General features: G+C 30.7%; 1 protein-coding gene across 6 annotated transcripts in view; it reads left to right on the top strand.

The window, feature by feature from the left end:
* The window catches only part of LOC111049967 (neuronal acetylcholine receptor subunit alpha-7), a 148,353-nt gene extending 132,768 nt beyond the window's left edge, over window positions 1-15,585 (top strand). For all 6 annotated transcript variants that reach the window (XM_039420546.1, XM_039420544.1, XM_039420548.1 and 3 more), the window contains 2 exons: window positions 7,383-7,492; window positions 9,405-15,585. In XM_039420546.1, coding sequence (XP_039276480.1) covers window positions 7,383-7,492; window positions 9,405-9,881 — 587 coding nt within the window. In that variant the 3' untranslated portion in view covers window positions 9,882-15,585. The remainder of the gene's footprint in view (window positions 1-7,382; window positions 7,493-9,404) is intronic.
* The last annotated feature ends 4,301 nt before the right edge of the window (window positions 15,586-19,886 follow it).

Here is a 19,886-nt window from a genome sequence, read left to right as displayed (position 1 = left end):
CAAAGCAGGCAAACTCCATCAAAGCGCATTCAATAAATTATATTTCCATCATAAGAACTCAAATAAAATAATCCAATAGTAAACAAATTTCGTTCACTTCCCTTCCATAGAGCTATTAATACCCTTAACGATTCTGAAATCCATGACATTTTGAGAATATTCATATTTTAGAGACAAAGAGAATAATCCTCATTATAGTCGTATTACCTCCCTGAAAAACGTATCAGCCTCTTTCAATAATCAGTTGAAGTAGGCAAAATTCTGACAGACTGCATTTCACATTAGGCACACAATTTCACAAATAGTCTATTTCAAAATAGTCCTCCTCGAAATCTCAACATTGAATATTTTGAGACCTACCGTAATAAAACCAACTAATAATGAATTATCCTTCCTCATTATTTGAAGAATGTATGATATGTTATTGAAGAAATTATATCCCATCAATAAGTTATTTGAATACCCCCACCACCTCATCCTCAACCTTTTCAACAAATCAAAAATATCTTCTTGAATAATTCTCAAGACTATAGGTACTAACTTATTCAATTTGTATGATACATTTTAAGAAATTCATAAAATTCGAAAAACTAATAATAAATTCACATTTAGAACTAAGAATAAAAATTATAAAACTACACTGAATCGTGAGCATATAGTTAGAAATATTAAAATTATACGGAAATGTAGGCCTAATATACCCAACTTATGAAAATTTAATAAAACTTGAAAACTAAGAATACACATCATAAAACAGCACTGAGTCGTGAGAATATAGTTAGAAATATAAAACTCTAAACAATTTTCAAAATAACTTATGAGTTGAAATAAAAATCTCACTCCATTTAAGTAAATTGTGTTCAACCTTAAACTTAGTGATTTTTTAGGATTTTTGTTTTAATTTTCAAATAATCCAACCATTTTAAATAAAATAATCCATATTTTTAATTAACCCCAACCAAATCAAAAACATTCTTTTGAAAATCGTCAAACTGAATTGAACAAATAATGTTCAATACTTCATCAGAAAGCCGCAATTGGGTACATTTTCTACTCCAGGTATTATAAAAGCAGAATTACGGGTTCAGAGAATTGAAGAGCACCTGAGACACGAGACAACGTTGGTAATACTTTCATTGTATTCTTTAAAAGCAAACAAAGAAAGTTTGGGGATTAATGATTTATTTGGGATGAAGAGTGAGAGAATGCTATGCGTGCAGGTGTGTTTATGTTGCAGGCGTGACCATCCTTCTCTCTCAGACAGTATTCCTTCTGCGTCTGGCCCAAGTGTTACCCCAAACCTCAGATGCTGTACCACTATTAGGTTAGAGATCACCTGCTTTATGCTGCTTACTAATTTCACTCTGACACTCAAAGTTTTGGGTCATAAAAATTCAGATTTCAAACGTTAAAAACACTCAATAAGGATTCTTCATCAAATTCTAATTTATATCAAAATCTATTTAAATGTCCGCTATAAAATGTATTCTCACAAAAACCTTAATAGCATAAAGAAATAATGTGAAACGCAGGATTAAAGTTGGCCTGACAATTCCAATTAGGAAATTATCTACTTTTGAAGACAATAAATTAATAATCTCATTCTAATACCCGGTTCCTGGGATACTTATTAAATCTAATGGAGTATAAACCTGAAGATTTGACACACATTTCAGATTTAATTAGTACATAAGTGTACTAGAAACCAGGCCTGATATTTTATGAACTTATTGTAATTCAAAGTTACTCAACGTCAACAAACGATAATTTGTCAAATGTGCATTGGCCTAAGGTACAGAATCATAAATGGTTCCTCTCCTGTTTTATATAAATAAATTGTTTAAATCACATTTTAATTCATCAATTCCATTCTGATGGATTACACAGGATACTTTGTATCATATATTTTCCCTTACTTAACAGTAGCATAGTTTTGTTCTATCAATGAATATGTGGCCACTGTGATGGTCGGCCTGGTTATCACTTCGAAATTTAAATACCCATTATTTAATTTTATTAATTTCATGCTCAAGTTCTCTAAAAATATCCATACTTCATCAGTCATTATTCGCTCCCTAAATTTCAGTCATTAATAATATACCTATAGGTGAAAATTTGATGACCGCTCTCGCACTGATTTGACAGTTCTACGATTCATTTTCTATTTTTCAAGTCTATTGGTGACCTTATTGGATACCAAAGGTTTAGGAACCACCGGTATTCAAGATATAAATATAAAATTCATAGAAGTTTCGATAGGGGTAGAATTTAATATTGTTTCGATTCAAAATCAATTGAGATTGAAAAATGTTAAACCCTTAAATTGAACCTATTCTTGTAGGCTACCGTATTTATACTTAGTATTTTCTCTCATACGGTACGCCATCAAACACACCTTTTTGAACAAGCTATGATAAGAGAAATAAGAAGTTGAGCTGACCACCTTGAATTTATATCATCATTAAAACCATAGAATAAAATAGTAGACAGCAGTAATAGGATGATTATAAATATTGATAAATCTTCACGTCTGAAGCTCTCCCTGTGTAAAACAGCCCAATCTAATAAATAAATGGAGCTTAATAAAACAGCCCAAAACTTTGACACAACATCCTATTACAATTAATTTTCTGCATGATGAGAATTTAGGAAGAGCTCTTCTCTAATAATATTCTCTCTTAAATTTTCTCTCAATCACATAAACTAAATTGAAACTCGTCAAACTTTGTTAATAGCTCTATATTCCCAGTCATCCACCTTTCTTCGATAATTAAACGACTCCCTATTATGACATGTGCTGATTGAAGCTTATCTATCTGCACGTGCTTGCATGTATCTTCGAGCAGATTGTTTTTCCACTATGTCTAAGTTATGCTACCAGTAAGGGATTTTTGTGTGTGATGGGAAAGTGGGATATCGTTACAACTTCAAAACCACTCGAGGCAATCAATCGTACAGCGAAATGTAACTTATTCATTTCAATCTCATTATTTATCTTTATATAGATTCAAATTTCAATAATATAGGTTTTTCAATAGGTTATTATTTCTCCCAATGCATTTTTCATCTCCCAATTCTTTTGTTTCCTGATATCATTAAAAACTTCTATCTACTGAGGGATTCAAGGTTCTTCCTTCAAATCAACATCAATAAGATCTCACTAAACTTAAAAATTATTCATTTTATTATAACTATTATCTACCTTATTATCACGTCATAATAAAATGAAGTTTTTTTAGGAAAACTAGAATAATTAAAATCTTCATCAAGGCAGCTTCGTTTTTTTAAGAAGAAGCTCTTTAGAGCTATTTACATTTTTACAAGTTTAATTACAAACGTCATTTGATTTTTGTATTATAAAAATTACAAAAATTGTTACATAAGATTTTATTTTAAGCAGCCCAACATGAAAATAAACAATCTGCTCAATTCATGAATTTATTACTACGGCATGCAAGTCTTCCTTTCATACAACTGAGAGAAATCTTTCATGCTTTGACCTCCTTTCTATAATATCAACTTTTCTTAGATAAATAGTTTTAACACGATTGAAATTTCTATGCCTAAACGTTGAAAATCCTTCATAAAATTTGTCTTTTTAACGTGAATCAAGCACAATATGATTTAAAATGATTCAAAAGTTAATTGGACATGTTCATGGACTATAGTTTGACACTTCCAATAATAAATTTATAACTCCCTTTGCCCAAATAATGGTACTAAACCTGATTTTAATAATAAAATGATAATAACTAGGATAGCAATAATATTAATGTGTATGTGGGAATTCAAGAGCACAAAATGTTACAAATGCAGTCTGCAGTCTCTCAATTGGTTCGTTTAAAGAACAATATAAAGTTTTAAAATAAACGTATAGAATGTCACCATCCATTTCAAATAGTCTTGGATGTGAGATTGTATTCCAACCTAACTTGACAAAATTAATGGAGAAGTTCAAAATTAATTATTGGATTATCATCCTCAATAATATGTAGCTTCGAAACTACAATACATCTTATCGTTGATATGATCCATATAGGTACTTCCCGGTATCATCTTTATAAGTTATGCACTACAGTATTTTTTTAATTTCAACACAGCAGTTTTAATAATAGGGAGTAGAAGATATGCTGTAAAATCCCGAGTCCCCAAGAAGTTTATTTCGAAATAGATGGTTTGAATTGCTCGTGAGTGAAAAAGAGCATAACCAAACAACAGTGAACGATACTTTACCTGCACTGCATGATAATATGAGTTCACTGATGTTGGAATACATGTTTAACTGTTCATTCATGGAACTTTTATTGGATAATCTTGATATGTAAAGTTGATCTAGCATTTTTAAAACTTTTCATTGGCATGATAGATATTGCTTGATGGTGTTTTTGTTAAATGGAAATGTTGGTTGACATGAAAGCCGATTGAGAGTCTGTGTGTTGGATGGTTTCCTGTCCCGTTTTGCAGTGATCATTTTGCAGGTCTGTCTCTGTCTGCTTGTCGTGCAGTCTCTCTCTCTATCTGCTCTCTGAGACTGCCTCTCTCTGTCTTCACTGCTATAGCCTGCACTAATAGCCTACTCTCCTGACAATCTTCATAAATGGTTAAATTTTAAATATAAACGCAACCTTTAAATTGGTGTACTTAAAAATTCCAACTTGTGAAAAAGTAAATAAGCTGAATTGATCATATTAAAACACTTCTACCTCCAAGTATCAAGTGGCTTATCCCTTTATTTGTTTGATGTGTTTGATGGTCTATTTATACTCACACTATGTATGATTGTACTGCGTTAGTTTTATTTGTTTACAAAACTGTACTGTTTCATGTTTTTTATTTCACTAAAACTGTTTGTTTGTCGACCTCCTCTTTTTATCATCATCTATTCCACAATCAGGATATAAAAATACATTTAATAAACAACACATACCAATAAATAAATGAATGCATTAAAATGAGAATGAATAAACTAATGAATAAAAGTGAATTAATAACGCAAATATAAATGTCTAAACCCTGTCGTAGCAGCTGAAATGTAATTTTGTGGCGCAGGCTGGATAATGGAATCAACACTACTTAAACCAACACTTCTTGATAAAACCACGGATAACAAGACGCTGTATGAACGGTAAGACAAAAGGTAATTTAAAAAATAATTCAGCATCGCTGACTAATAATGAAAAGAAAAACCAACAATAAAATTATAAAATAAAAATACATTCTAAAATAGCAATCTAAAATTATTGACATAAAATACACCTAAAACGCAAAACTAAAATGCTCAACATAAATAGAGCGAAATACCTATGCTTCAAACCCTTTCTTATTCAGTTCACATTATTATGGACACAGATTTTATTTTCATCACCCTTCTTTAAAATACTCTTAAATAATTATTCGTTACCTAATTATAGTTACCACATTTATTTCATTATTCTACTGTCTAAGACTGAGATTAAAACTTTATCTCATGCTAATTGTTTTCTTGTAAAGCGAGAAAACCCAACAAACACTAACACAAAAGCTGCTACTTCGCAAGTAAGTATAAAATGAGAAACTTTAAAAATGACACTAACTGCAAGACAATAATAATAAGATACCACATTATTCAAGAGTGTGAGGAGGCTACGACAAGTCTTAATTTCTTTCCTTGTAACGATTTTCAATGTTGCCTGTCTGAATCCAATTCTATTATTTATAGAATGTATCTGATGATGGTTGTTCGATGTTTAATAAGCAATATTTTAACGTTTGTTTTTCTTGTGTATTTAAATGTTTGTTGTTATTTAGAGTGAGTGGTGCATGCCATTTATATATGTTATTTATTATCAAAAGTTTGTATATACAAGCAACAAGTGTGGGTATATGGATGTTTTTTATAGCAAGATAATCATAAAATATTATTTTCAACAACCTTCTAATACCAGTAAAAATAGTCAAGTTTTCTCATTTATCCATTCAAAATTCCATTATTGAAATTTTTCCATGTTGAAGCGCTTATTAAAGTCCATGAGAATCAACTCTCAATCAATTATCGAAGAAAACGCAATATTCTATATATTTTATCTAGTTTCACTCGCTCGAAAGTAGAAAACCCTGAGAAATTTGCTTGAAACGTTTTCACTCTATAAAACTGCCACAATGAAAACTGTATTATATAACATTATCTGGAAATCAAAATTTTTATTTTGGGCGGTACCGTATTTGCATAAATGATTGTTTTGAATCAATCTTTGTTAATCAGCTATATAAATTTCAATCAATGTTCTTGGAAAACAATTTGGCAAAAAACTTGGTTTTACTTAAAGACAAACTTTTCAAGAGAAAAATAAAATCATCATCATGTCAATATCCTTCGAGAAATAAAGTGAAACTCAACTACTTAAATATTCAGTCCATTAAATTTAACGTGCAGTTGTAATTTCAATAAACAGGTACTTCACCAATATTTTTCTTATTCTCAACTATTTTTCTATCTTACGCTTTCTGATTTTTTTTCAATTATTTCACTTGAACTATTTTTCAAACCCCAATTAGAAACGAAATTCCTATTGAATCTATTTTACCAAACACATTTGCTACATCAGAAGGTAAGATGGCTTTAATTGGTTTTTTAACGGTTCATTTTTTCCATTTAATTTCAATATTTTTCCACACTTTCAATGTTAAATTGTTGTATGTTAATATATGTGAAATTGCACAAAGTCATAAAAATTCATTCAAATCAAGAATATGCAATGCTATTCAACAACAAAGCTGGACCGGGAGAATGTAAGTTATTCGTGAGAAAAACATCTATTCTTCAATGCTTTTTTCACTAATTTTACAAGTTATTCTTAATATATATTCTTCATATGGAATTGTTAATGAATTAAACTTAATATATTTCATCCTAAAATTTAACAGCTCAATTGATAAACGTATACTGGAAATATTATAATTTTATGGATCAATTTTAACAATAGTTTTTCAATTAAAAAACATTCATTGTATTTTTTCGGAAATGAAGTATAATTTTATTACTTGCTATAATTTATTATATTTTCACAAACACCCCAAATTCTAGACTTTTTCTGGACTGTATGCTCCTACTTTATTCAATTAAAAATCAAAATTGATGTAGAACACCCTTATCAATCATGTAAATTCATTGCATACAGTGGGTTACATAATATATAAAATAGAACTACTCTTGAAGTATTTGAATACACTCTTTCAATAGCATTCCTAGTAGCACATTCATGGACAATTATTTGAAATACAGAGTATATTTTTAAATAAGTAGGAATCACTTTTCTGGGTGGTAATTTGTATGATTCCCAAGCTATTATTGGTAGGAAAGATAAAACGACTATCGGATACTAATTGATGAAATGTATTTTCAGGGACATACTTCAATTGTATAATGTTCATGGTGGCCTCATCGGTGGTTCTCACTGTTGTAGTCCTCAACTATCATCACAGAACAGCTGACATCCACGAAATGCCAAATTGGGTTAGTAAAAACACCAACAATTTATATATTTTCCACATTAATCCTTTGTTCATATTCCAATACAGACGTATTTATATACTCGTAAGTAAATCATATAGAAAGGATGGAATCATAATTGTTACACTATTATTTTGTAAATATGTTTTTTGATGAATAAATTTGGATATGAATTTGAATTTGAATCTCAGAGGGAGTCACTCCCGCTTCAAACTAAGTGCGCGCTGTTCAAATTCGCATTGATTGATTGATTTGAAAAAATGCATGTAGCTTCGCAGGCAATTTTATATAATCACACTTTTTTCTATGTATTTCACACGACAACATCCAGTCAAATATAAGTCGTGTGAAATACATAGGAAAAAGTGTGTTAATACATTGCAGCTCGGAATGGATCAAGAAACTATCACCTTTATATAATCTTCATTTCATTAATTTCATATTTTCCATTCTCATTATTGCATAAAGATACCATAAGAAGAGATATCCCATGGTGAAGCTCGTTTATTTTTCAAATTTCAAGCCAATTTCTTGTTATCTCAAGCAGATTACTGTCTGCTTGTGTCGATTATTACCGTTTTGACCGGGTGAGAGTGTAATAACGGCACAGTATGAGAGACTACCAGCGTCACATACCTTCACGAAAAAGAACTACGTGGACTATCAGCTTGAGTTAACAATGACATTTGGAGAATAAACAAATTAAAACGTGTATTTTTAGTTCAAGAACTTATGTGTCGATTGGGATCTTAGAGAGTGTTATTCACTTATCAATTATTCATAAATCATACATTGTTTTTATCTATTGTACTGTTTTGAATTTGATACAATTTTTCCATTCATTTCACCAAAAACACAAAAACAATACAAAGCTGTGACAATTAGAAAAAAACAATAATTATTATTCTAAATAGCTATATCAACTATATTATTCTTATACGGCTGGTGGTGAAGAATAGATTCAAATTTGAATTTTGAAACGCCCTGTACCATGGTACATCTTCTCATGCTATATTTTATCTATGATCATACTAAACATCCATTATATGCTACCATGCTACTGTGTATATGGTTATTTGTTGAAGCACCCTACAAAAAAAACATCAAAATCATCCCCATTATAAAAATTAAGAGCTAGAGATTCTTGCAGAGCACATTTCAAACAACTTAAAATACTTACTCTTCCATCAATCTACTACATCTCTCAATTATTAACTTTTGTAAATTAATAATGACAAGTTCCAGCTCTGTACTGATAACCACGAATATAATACTCGCAATGGAAACTTGATTGCCTTTCCCATTCCCGCAGCGCAGCATTTGAGAAAGCTCCGTTTTATTCCGGGATGAGATAGTTTTATAAACTTCCAGCAGCCATCAGAGCCATAGAATCAGTACAACTATTCAAAAAACAGTCAAGGAAATATTGATTGAAAAAACTATTTACAATGCTGCCGACTTTCAATTTCAATAATAATTTTATCAAGTGATGAAACAAAATTCCCTAAAAATTGATATTTGACAAGTTATTATAGCGTTAAGTAGAGTTTGTGATTTCATGGCTCATTATATATGTGTCTTAGTTCAATCTTCAATGTTTTAGTACACAACTAGAAGTAGGAATTATTATCATTATTATTGTTTTGACATGTCACCAGTCATTTGAGTGATACTCAAAATTTGATTAATAAAAACAATATAAAAACTTGTAGTACCCTACCCTTTATTATTAAAAACTTTAAAATATTTTAACGTCTAGTTTCGACCATAGGTCATTTTCAAGTTGAAATCAAAATTTGATGTACCATGTGACGGTTGTGAAGAAATAAATAAATATAGTTAATCTCTATTATGTTGTGCTACCACGCTACTGTGTATGTTTATTTTTTGTCAACAAAAGCACGGTCTGTTACAGGTGAAGAGTGTGTTCCTCCAGTGGCTGCCGTGGATTCTGGGCATGAACCGACCCGGCAAGAAGATCACGCGCAAGACGATTCTGATGACGAATCGCATGAAGGAGCTGCACCTGCCCGACCGGTCGTCCAAGAGTCTGATGGCCAACATCCTCGACATCGACGACGACTTCCGGCACTGTTCGACGGCCAACAGCAGCTTCATGCGGGGCGGCGGCGTCGGAGGCGGCGGGGGCGGCATCACTCTCGACGACTCGGGGCCGTGTACACTTGCCCAGCGCGAGTTGCAGCTGATTGTGCGCGAGCTGCAGTTCATCACCAATCGCATGAAAAAGGCCGACGAGGAGGCGGAGCTCATCAGCGACTGGAAGTTCGCCGCCATGGTGGTCGACCGCTTCTGTCTCATAGTCTTCACCATGTTCACCATCATAGCTACGGTCGCCGTCCTCCTATCAGCGCCGCACATCATTGTTCAATGAGTCTACCTACTCCTCTTCTCCCCCTTCTTCTACTACTTATAAACTCACCTTACCCCTCCCCCCTAAAGTGACACACGTGTTCAGTATATTTTTCTCGAATCAAGTGAAAAAACCTAGTGTATTTATGGATAATTATCAGTGTTAACAAACTTGAATAATGGTGTCAAACAGATTACGATTCCAATAGTTATAAGATAATGTTTTTTCAAATTTGTACTGACTTTATGTGTATAAGAGCTAGGGTGCTCGAAAAATAATAATTTACAGATTGCTCACAAGAAAATTTCATTTTCAACTAACATTTTGAAAAATAAATACGTTTTAGAAGCCGTCATGAAGTAAAGGCTACCTCAATATTAACATAGTATTGAAAAAGTACACGTTATTGTATTTTTCAAAATTAGAAGCCCTCATGAAGTATAGTATAGAGGCTACTTCAACTAACATCAAATGTGTTTTTGTGAATATAATATAATAACAATTAAATTGGAAACGTCTTTTCATCGTCTTCATCTGCAAACTATTGAAATACTCCCTGAAATCTTTTCAAGGATTCTTATAAATGGAAAATATGTAAGTTAATTAACTTCGCAATCTACGGAAAATTTGTCATAATTATTATTATCAGAGGCTAGTACGCAGGAAATCTTGATGCAGTTATAATTTTTACACCCCGTTGATGTATTTTTACTTCGAGCATGGATATACAGCTAACCTGTAACACTTATATTGATATAACTATTAATTCAACGGCTATAAAATGAGTATAATTTATATCTTGCAATCATTGTATCAAATTTTTGAAAGGAAATGAATCAAATCCAAATTCAAAATTTCAAAAGAAAATTAATCAAATTAAAAAAGGAACCAGCGACCAGCAGGTGGTTGCCTGATATACCAGAAAGTATAAATATGTTGATAGTCCTGGTACATTTCAGTTCATGCGAATTAATTTTAATTAGAAACATTAAAAATGTTTCGCATCTCTGGTTTACATTGAATTCTTCAAATTTAGTACTTTAAACGGCTCATCGATTATTATTGATTATTGAATCAATATCAATCATTATTGGGGGTAGTAATGGAAATTGAAATACACTCCTAATTTATAAAAAATTAATTTCTCATACCGTAATGAATGAGATATTATCCTAGTCTTGTAAATATTGTGAAAGTTGGTTGAAAATGATTTTTTCACAACATAAAATCTTCAGTTTGTTATTCGATGTTAGCCATAGTGTGAGAACTGTAGATTACTGGATAATTATAGCTATGATATATTGTATGTAACGATTCGTGAAACGTATTTTAATATTAAAAATCGAAATAATAAATTGATGGTTATGGAATCAAAGGTTCAATGGTTATGTTTAACAGTGTAGTGAGCTTGAAGTGTTGTGATTCAAGGGTTTATTGTTAAATATACCGTAATATCAATGGATTATACATTTTAGAAAAAGGAATGCTCACTTCGTAGAGCGACTGAACATTCAAAAATAAATAATATAACATAATTCAGGGTTCTATTCTAGTAACATTATTGTTGCCGTAACGTATTTGGAAAAAGTAATTTGATCAAATCGAGTCACTTCATACCATTACTATGAGTAAGGAAACATTACATCATGAAGATAATATTTCAAAAATATGATATTATAGACTATTCACTGAAAAGAACTACAACCGAGTAAGTTGACAACTTGATCAAAATCCAAAATGTAATTAGTGCGAATAGTTGTACTGTGATATGACATATAAAATAATCAGTATTAAATGATACTACCATTAACATGAAACCTAGTAAATAAATTATATTATATATTATGTAAAACAATCGTTTTATACATAAACAAGAGACCAAAATAATTGAATTTTCCTAATTTAATTTTATAAATAAATGAATTTTATTGCACAAGTTGTCGTCGTCATGATTGTATTTATATCATTTTATAATATATCATGATATTCATATGTGGCCAGATTACTATAAACTAACTGTTACAATGTATGGTAAGACACATCATTCGATATATTTATAAATATAATTTATGTTGAATTATGTAATATAATATATGTTGATCGATCTTGGAGAATTCATAACTTTAGTAATTGTAATAATATATTATATCATTTTCTTCAAAAGAAAATGGATTCAAGGAATCGTGTATAGTTACTTCAATATTTGTCAAAGTGAAATTTAAAATCGTATAATTGTTAGAAAAAATAATATATTGACCTTCATAAAAGATAAACTAAAAACATATAATTTTATCATCTTTGATACATCTTAAACAATACAATTTTTTGTGTTTACATCCCTAAAAGATTTTAATAAAAACGCTGTGTGATTAAAAAATATACACCTAATAAAGACCAATAATATTAATGCAACTGAATAAATAGGAAATTAAAATTACAATAATATATAGATGACATGACACAGTAAAACAACTTTTCAGTACGCGTAATAAATCTTTAATAGGCTGCAGCACACTTGTGAGCGTAATGTATATCAAGCCTTGCATAAATAGGCGAGTTTGAATAAGGTGAAGATGATATCTAGCACCCCTCAATAGTTCTTACAACGATAGAAATGTATTCTAATTTTAAATTTGAAATATATTCGGGCCAGATTCAAAGACAATAGAGAATGGTGACTTATTGTTGCAATATTCTAATGTAAATTAATAAAAATTTCCAATCATTTTATTCATAAACAATTGAATATATAAGAAGATGAAGTCATCTATTGTCGGACTAATAACATAGAATGAGCAATCTGGATTCTTTATCCTATGCTAATAAACTTCTTCATGAGTATGTAGCTACAAATCAAAGCTTCTATTCAAACCTTTTAGAGCAGTAAAAGTATTTCAATTTCAATTTTATTAACTTTGTTGTAGTGCAGACACTGTGTTACTTGTATTATATTTGAAAAACACTTACTTTTCTTGGCGTATTGAGCAATGCATTTCACTCCTGAGGAGGAAAGCCTGCCTTCATGAGGCTAATGAAGCTCCTCCTCAGGAGTGAAATGCATTGCTCAATACGCCAAGAAAAGTAAGTGTTTTTCAAATATAATACAAGTAACACAGTGTCTGAACTACAACAAGTTATTACATAGTGTTTCATCATGGAAAGCAACATCAATTTCAATTTACTGATGATTCATTAAAAAAATAGTACTGTAGCTCAAAAGACACAATAATTTTGACTGTAATTTGAGATAGGAAATGAACTGACATTCCGTTACAGTAGGCCTACTTACTAAAAAGCAGTACTACTTACGAATAAAATGATCTAAACAAAAATTAACTTTCGAACATTAGCTATATTGAGAAGCAATTATTTTTGGAAGAAGTACTTTAACCTGTGTCACATGCTTATCCAACTAAAGTTTATGTCATTCACATTTCCCCAAGGTACCGATTGAAGAAATCATGATTTTGTGGGTATGGAGCCCACTCAATTCACAAGTGTGCTCAGTTTAAAATTTATTGGTTGTTGAAATAAGAAGCATCGATAATATTGCAATTTTATTCAAATTTCTCATTAAACTTTCATTTCAAATCAATTCATTATCATAATTTGATTGTATGGTATGGTGTCCTCCATAATTGAAAGAATAAGACGTTGATGATGTCAATACCACTATATTTGTTCAAAAATTAATTCAAATTACAGAACCAGATTTCATGGCAGGAAGATGTGATAGGTGTTGCCATGAAACCTGGTTCTGTAATTTGAATTAATTTTTGAACAAGTATAGTAGTATTGACAACATGAATTTATTATCGTTTAGTCTTCCTTTTGGAATCCTACCAATTTAAACGAGAAACAATTAAAATAAAAGTGATATTAAACTGTAAAGTATTCTAACTTTGGCACAAATAAAATTGAATAAATGAATAACGAAGACTAATACAGATAATCAAGATGAATTCTTATCCATGATATCATAAAAAAATAGATTTTACTGCACTCATAAAAATACACTGATATCCTCATGGCACACTAATTTACATGAACAAATTTTTTGAATTTATATCAATATTCAGTGTGGGAGTTTACAATAATATAATGAGTACCAAAATTTAAAACATAACATTCTATAAAAAGGAAGATTCTATGTTGTATGAGCAAGGAGTCATTTTTCTGCAAGTATTATTATTATTGACATTGAATTAAGTGAAAGAATATACTGATAAAAAATGCATAATTGAGTAATGAATCATTTTAAAAATATATGAATGGAATCAATTTCGTGTGAATGGTACTACGGTAATCTTACTACTGTACAGGATAAGTTAGACGAAATATCCTCTTTGTTAAAGAATTGCATTTGAAGACAATAAGAACCTCTTTATGTTCACCCCGTCTGCTAACTGATGCCCTGTAATCCCAACCAGTGCATCACGTTTCTCAACCTTCGACATACCTTTAAAGAAGCAACTTGGAAACCCATAATTCAAGGATAAGGCTCAGAATCCTTGTATGTTCCAAGTTACTTCTCTGGTGAGGTATGATTTCAGTCTTTCAAATTTCGAAAGTATCAAATCAAACAAGAGTGTTTTGTCATGTGTATAAACTCTCCATTAACTCAAATATTATTAATACTGGGTAGCCTGAATTTCTGGAACTATTTGGAATTCCATGTGAGATGCCGGCAGAACGCAAACGGGTTGTGAAAGGAATATTTTTATGAAACATCATTAAGGTTGAAAATTCAGAGAGCCTGAACGTACCTAACTTGTTGCATTTAATGAAGCCATGTGTGCCATGGGATAACAGAATAATGCTCATTTTATACAGGTTGTAATCTAACTGGGTATTTTGTTATGAATGTACTAGCGGATTAATAGCCAAATAAAATGGACTCATCAAATAAAGGTTCATCGCCGTAATGAACCAATTGTGGAGAAAGCTTAATCAACTAAAATGATTATCAATAGGTAGTTATTACCTATTCAATATTCGATACTACATCCATTCTGGAGTTGTTACTATGTACATTACATTGATATTTGCATATTTCATTGAATATTGTATTAGTGTGAATGGAGTTATAAAATAATTTACTCATAGTAAAAGTATACATTACTGTCTCTTGAAAAATCAGATATTCTCATAATCGATGTGTTTTATGATATTCTGACCAAATGTTAACATGAACATGGTGAACATGTAATCAAAATGGTTTGATAAAAACGCAATAAATTAAATATTTTCAGAAATTTCATTAGATGCCGTATCTTTATTTGTCGGAAAGTTTTCAAACGTTGGAGATCAAGAAATTAAACCACAAAACTAATGTTGTGTAAATAAAATGTTAAGAATTACAAATAAACCATTGCTCATGCCGTTAGGAAAAGGTGACTGGCTCTTAACTTCACAAAGGCCTTAATTCTAGGTTTATAAAAAAGAATAGTTAAGATGAATGCTTGTTCAGAAATTTGTAAAATACTTTCTAAATAATTATCGATAATAGTAATTGTTATATAGATTCCAAATTTAAAAAATGTTATTTTAATGTTCAAATACACTTAGTAAAAACTAGTTGTTTTTTGTAAATCAAAAAATGTAAGTTGAATGTGTTGATTAAAGAGCGTTTTTATTTCTCCACGATATATAACTATAAAAAAATTTATAAACATAAAATTTATACGATAAAAACGTTGTTTAAATAAAAATTTGTGTTACAAAACTTTCGCTTACTCTTATAATTTAGAAAGAATGTTGATAAAATCATTGATCTGCAAGAAAGACAGAAGCTTTGTATTCAATGTTGGAACCTACCTTGATTGAGATTTTCAACCAATCTATACTATGTAAATAATATGGGAAGCTTGCTTTTATTTTGATAATAGCAGTTAACCCGTGCTCCGCAACGGTCTAATTTAAAACTGACAAACTGAGAACTTGACCAAGTGGGATCTTGAAGAGTTTGAAATAGGCCTATAACCATCATCGGTGAATTAAGAATTTAAATACAAATTTTCAAGTTAATCAGTCCAGGAGTTCAGACATGATGATGCGTCATACGTGAATTTCCTATCCCGTACGTGTATAAGCCAGTTCCTTCCTTTATTATAGTATAGATAATGACATCAGTCTCAGAACTTGATTCGGTAGCCTCGACTGCATCTAAGATATATGAAACAGCTAGAACTTTGAAATTATGAGCATCATCTCATCTGATTGATACGTGACGTATACATGATACTATGTCATGATGTTATGGTAGTAGAAGAAATCGATGTATGATAGGTAAAAAAAAACTCATTGTGAAGTATAATTACTACAATTCCACGCTCATTAGTTCTTTGGATTGGTCGTTTTCAATTTTTCTTATCAATGGTTAGTTGATGATAATGAGTAGGCATTATAATAGTCAAAGTTTACATGAAAAACTATAGTAACGCAAACACAGGGGGCATAAAAACGTATAGAAATCATGGAATTCGGGTACCGGTACCTTTTTTCAAACAATAATTTCCTTACCTATGGTGTTGGGGGAAGAAAAGTAAAAATTGAAGAGGTAAATTTCCCTCTACTAACGTGAATTTACTTGCAAGACAGTTACATGGATGTGTTTCAACAAGCGAAGTGTTGCTCTCCCATGCTTTATCTATGTACTTGAACCCCTTATGAGGTTCGGTATGAGGAAGCCTTAAGGCTGTGCAAAGGCTAAAATTAAACTTTCTACTCATGATATCTTTCAAAGTTTTTCGATTTGTATATCCTCAAGCCATCAAAATGAAAAAGTTTTCTCGGGAAAAGATTTTTTCTGATCATTACTTTTTGAGATATGAGCGCCTAAAGTTTACATTTTTGGAACAGAATATTTCAAATTCGGTGAGAGATAAATCCATAAAATTTATAGGATGAATTCTTCATGGTAATTTTGATTAAATGAAACAAAAATTTTCTGAAGATATAAATTTCTGAGAAAGTTATTACATTTACTAAAAATAACCAAAAATAACTTTTAGTTGAGTTATTTTTGGTAAATTGAATAACTTTTTCAAAAATTGAAATTTTCAGGAAAAATTTGTTTTACTAGATCAACAATACCATGAAGAATCCATCCTCTAAATCTCATGGATAAAAATATTACCGAATTTGAAATGTTCTGTCCCAAAAATTCAAACTTCAGGCGCTAATTTCTCAAAAAGTAATGATGGAAAAAATGTATTCCTGAGAAAACTTTTTCATTTTGATAGCTTGATGATAAACAAATCGGAAAACTTAGAAAAATATCACGAGTAGAAAGTTTATTTTTAGCCTTTGCACAGCCTTAAATGGATGTGATTCAACAAGCGATGTGTTGTTCTCCCATGCTTTTTCTACTTGAACCCGTATGAGGTTCGGTATGAGGAAGCCTTAAAACTTTAAACCTTGAACCTGCTCAAGGTAAGAGGACCTTATTCTGAACTGAGCATGATTTTGTTACCTAAGCAATATAGGTGCGTAAGTACAATTTATTGAATGATTGTAGTATAGTACTTGTTTTCATAGATACCAAAGTGAAGCCTTAATTCCTACGATGAATTACGTAGCGGTAATAAACCAGATCTAAAAAAACAGCTTAATAAATTACAGAACTTATGCACACCGCAAATAATCGAAATAATTTTTCAAATTATACAGAATGAATAGGTATTCTGCCGTCCTTTTTGGAAAAAAGAATGGATGGGTAAATTGAAAGAAGCACCCATATTGGAACTACTATCCAGCTTCTTAAACACATTAATGTGTGCTTGAGAAATTGCATTTATTCAAATGCTAATTAATTAATAATTATTATTAAACGAAAATCCAAAATTAATCATAATTATAGAGAGTGAATCTTTTAGGAACAATTGAATCATCAAAAATAAGACATCGCATTATTTCCGAATTCATTTATTTTTCCTCAACATTTTTATAATTTGACTCACTCCTACAATAAACTGTCATATTAATCTCGTTGAAATAAGAAACATTTACAGTGAATTGATTTCCCAATTTCAAAATCCACGGAAATGGAATTTTGTCTTTGTTTAAAATACGGGCAAGTCGATAATAATGGCGAAAGTTTGAAAAAACGGAAGCGTTTTCCGTGGAGTATACAGTACTGTATTATATGGATAATTTAAACTTGTGTTTTTACAATACAATATCAATTTATCTCAACCACAATGGATTAAGATAGAATACTTTCACACATAACATTAGACAATATTACAATATATAGGCCTCTATATCAACTTGACTTTCTCTACAAATCTACATTCACGATATGCTGCACAATCAATTATCTGTATTATTTACAAATTTATTTACCTAGAAGTGTAGTTATCATGGTCATAAAGGGTAGCAAAAACTATATTCTATTTTAGAATAATCATCAAGTGACACGGTGAGGCAATCTAAATTGTTCATCTACAATAATATTATCAAAACATAATATCATATACTGCATAAGAATGGTATTTCTACTATGCTAATACACAGCAAACGATTATTTGTACGATTCATGAAAATGTATTAAGAGCACTGTAAAGCCACTATAAGCGAAAATTGTTTGACATTATCGAACTCAGTTGTAAAAACTAGAACCTAGAAGGCCCATCTATTGCTTCAAGGATGGAACATCGTGAAACGTACGAAGCAAGATGATCCTTCTATAAATTTATGAAACATAAATCTATAATATTAAATATTTTTATATAAAAGTTTTAATATTTGGATAGACAACTTAAAGAAGTAGGTACCGTAGCTTGACGCCAGATTTCCATAATTTGTCAAAAATTAAACTATGTTTTCAACAATTGAAACCAAACAATCACACTCAGCACTCTTTTCTTTATCATGTATAATATAGGATAGATTCTCAAGTATAAATGAAAACTAGACTTTCATAGTTCTTGTGAGTATGACAAGACTCCATACAATAGATGGTATTATCAAACAGATGGAAATTACTGAGCTATTGCAATTATTCAAATGCTAATGAATTAATTACTATTATTAAACGAGAATCCAAATTAAATGCTGCAATTCACCCCGAAGACTTCTGCTACTGCAAATATTGACAACAGGGTAAACAGCTAGATGGAAATTCAATGAGCGCTACTATTCAAAAATTATTTGTCAGCCCGGGAACAAATAATTTTTGAATAGTAGCGCTCATCGAATTTCCATCGAGCTGTTTACCATGTTGTCAATATTCACAGTAGCAGAAGTCTTCGGGGTGAATTACAGCATTTAATTTGGATTTTCGTTTAATAATAGTATTTTTCAACTTCCATGACGTTTTAGGAAGGATCAATCAGATTTCCAGTTAGTTCATTATTCTGTTCTGATAAGAGTTAAAATAGTCACAAATCAAAAAATAAATAATATCGTCACGAGCCTCCATATGCAATAAAATTGAGATAAAGCCTAATACCTATGGATAGCCTTGGGTGAGAACTGGGTTGGTTAAAACGGATATTTTTATTAAACTGGCTTTTATTTGGGCACTTTTTAGCAAGGGGAGGTTCAGCTATTGAAAGCCCCTTCAAAGCCCAATAATAATTGAGTGAAATCAAGGTATTTGGATAGTAAAATGAACTGAATTATTCATCAAAGTGAACTGCTAGAGGCACAAGCAGAAAATGATATATTTCTCGAACCAATTTCCAATGTTTTCTTTTCTATTATCGCCCTTATTATGAAATACAGCAAACCATTTATTTATTCTGGATACACAGAAAATGTTTCCACAATATTTATGGGAAAACGAAGATTCCATGAGTACCGTTGCAATATATTCACAATTCGTGTTTTCAATAATATGGAAGCTGCTAGTTATTGAGTAAGGAAGAACTGGGATTTTACAGATCATAAAATAATTCTCACTAAAAAAAATCACAAGTTAATGGATAGGAGAAATATGGAAAAAGAACCACAATTTATCAATACTTCTATTGGAAGTCAGTTCTGAACCATTTCTTTAGAACAATAAATTTTCATGTGATA

This window comes from Nilaparvata lugens, chromosome 2 (assembly GCF_014356525.2).
Source record: "Nilaparvata lugens isolate BPH chromosome 2, ASM1435652v1, whole genome shotgun sequence".
In the NCBI taxonomy this organism is placed as follows: domain Eukaryota; kingdom Metazoa; phylum Arthropoda; class Insecta; order Hemiptera; family Delphacidae; genus Nilaparvata; species Nilaparvata lugens.
Note: the sequence above shows the minus strand (reverse complement) of the source record. Positions and strands in the feature narration are given on the sequence as shown.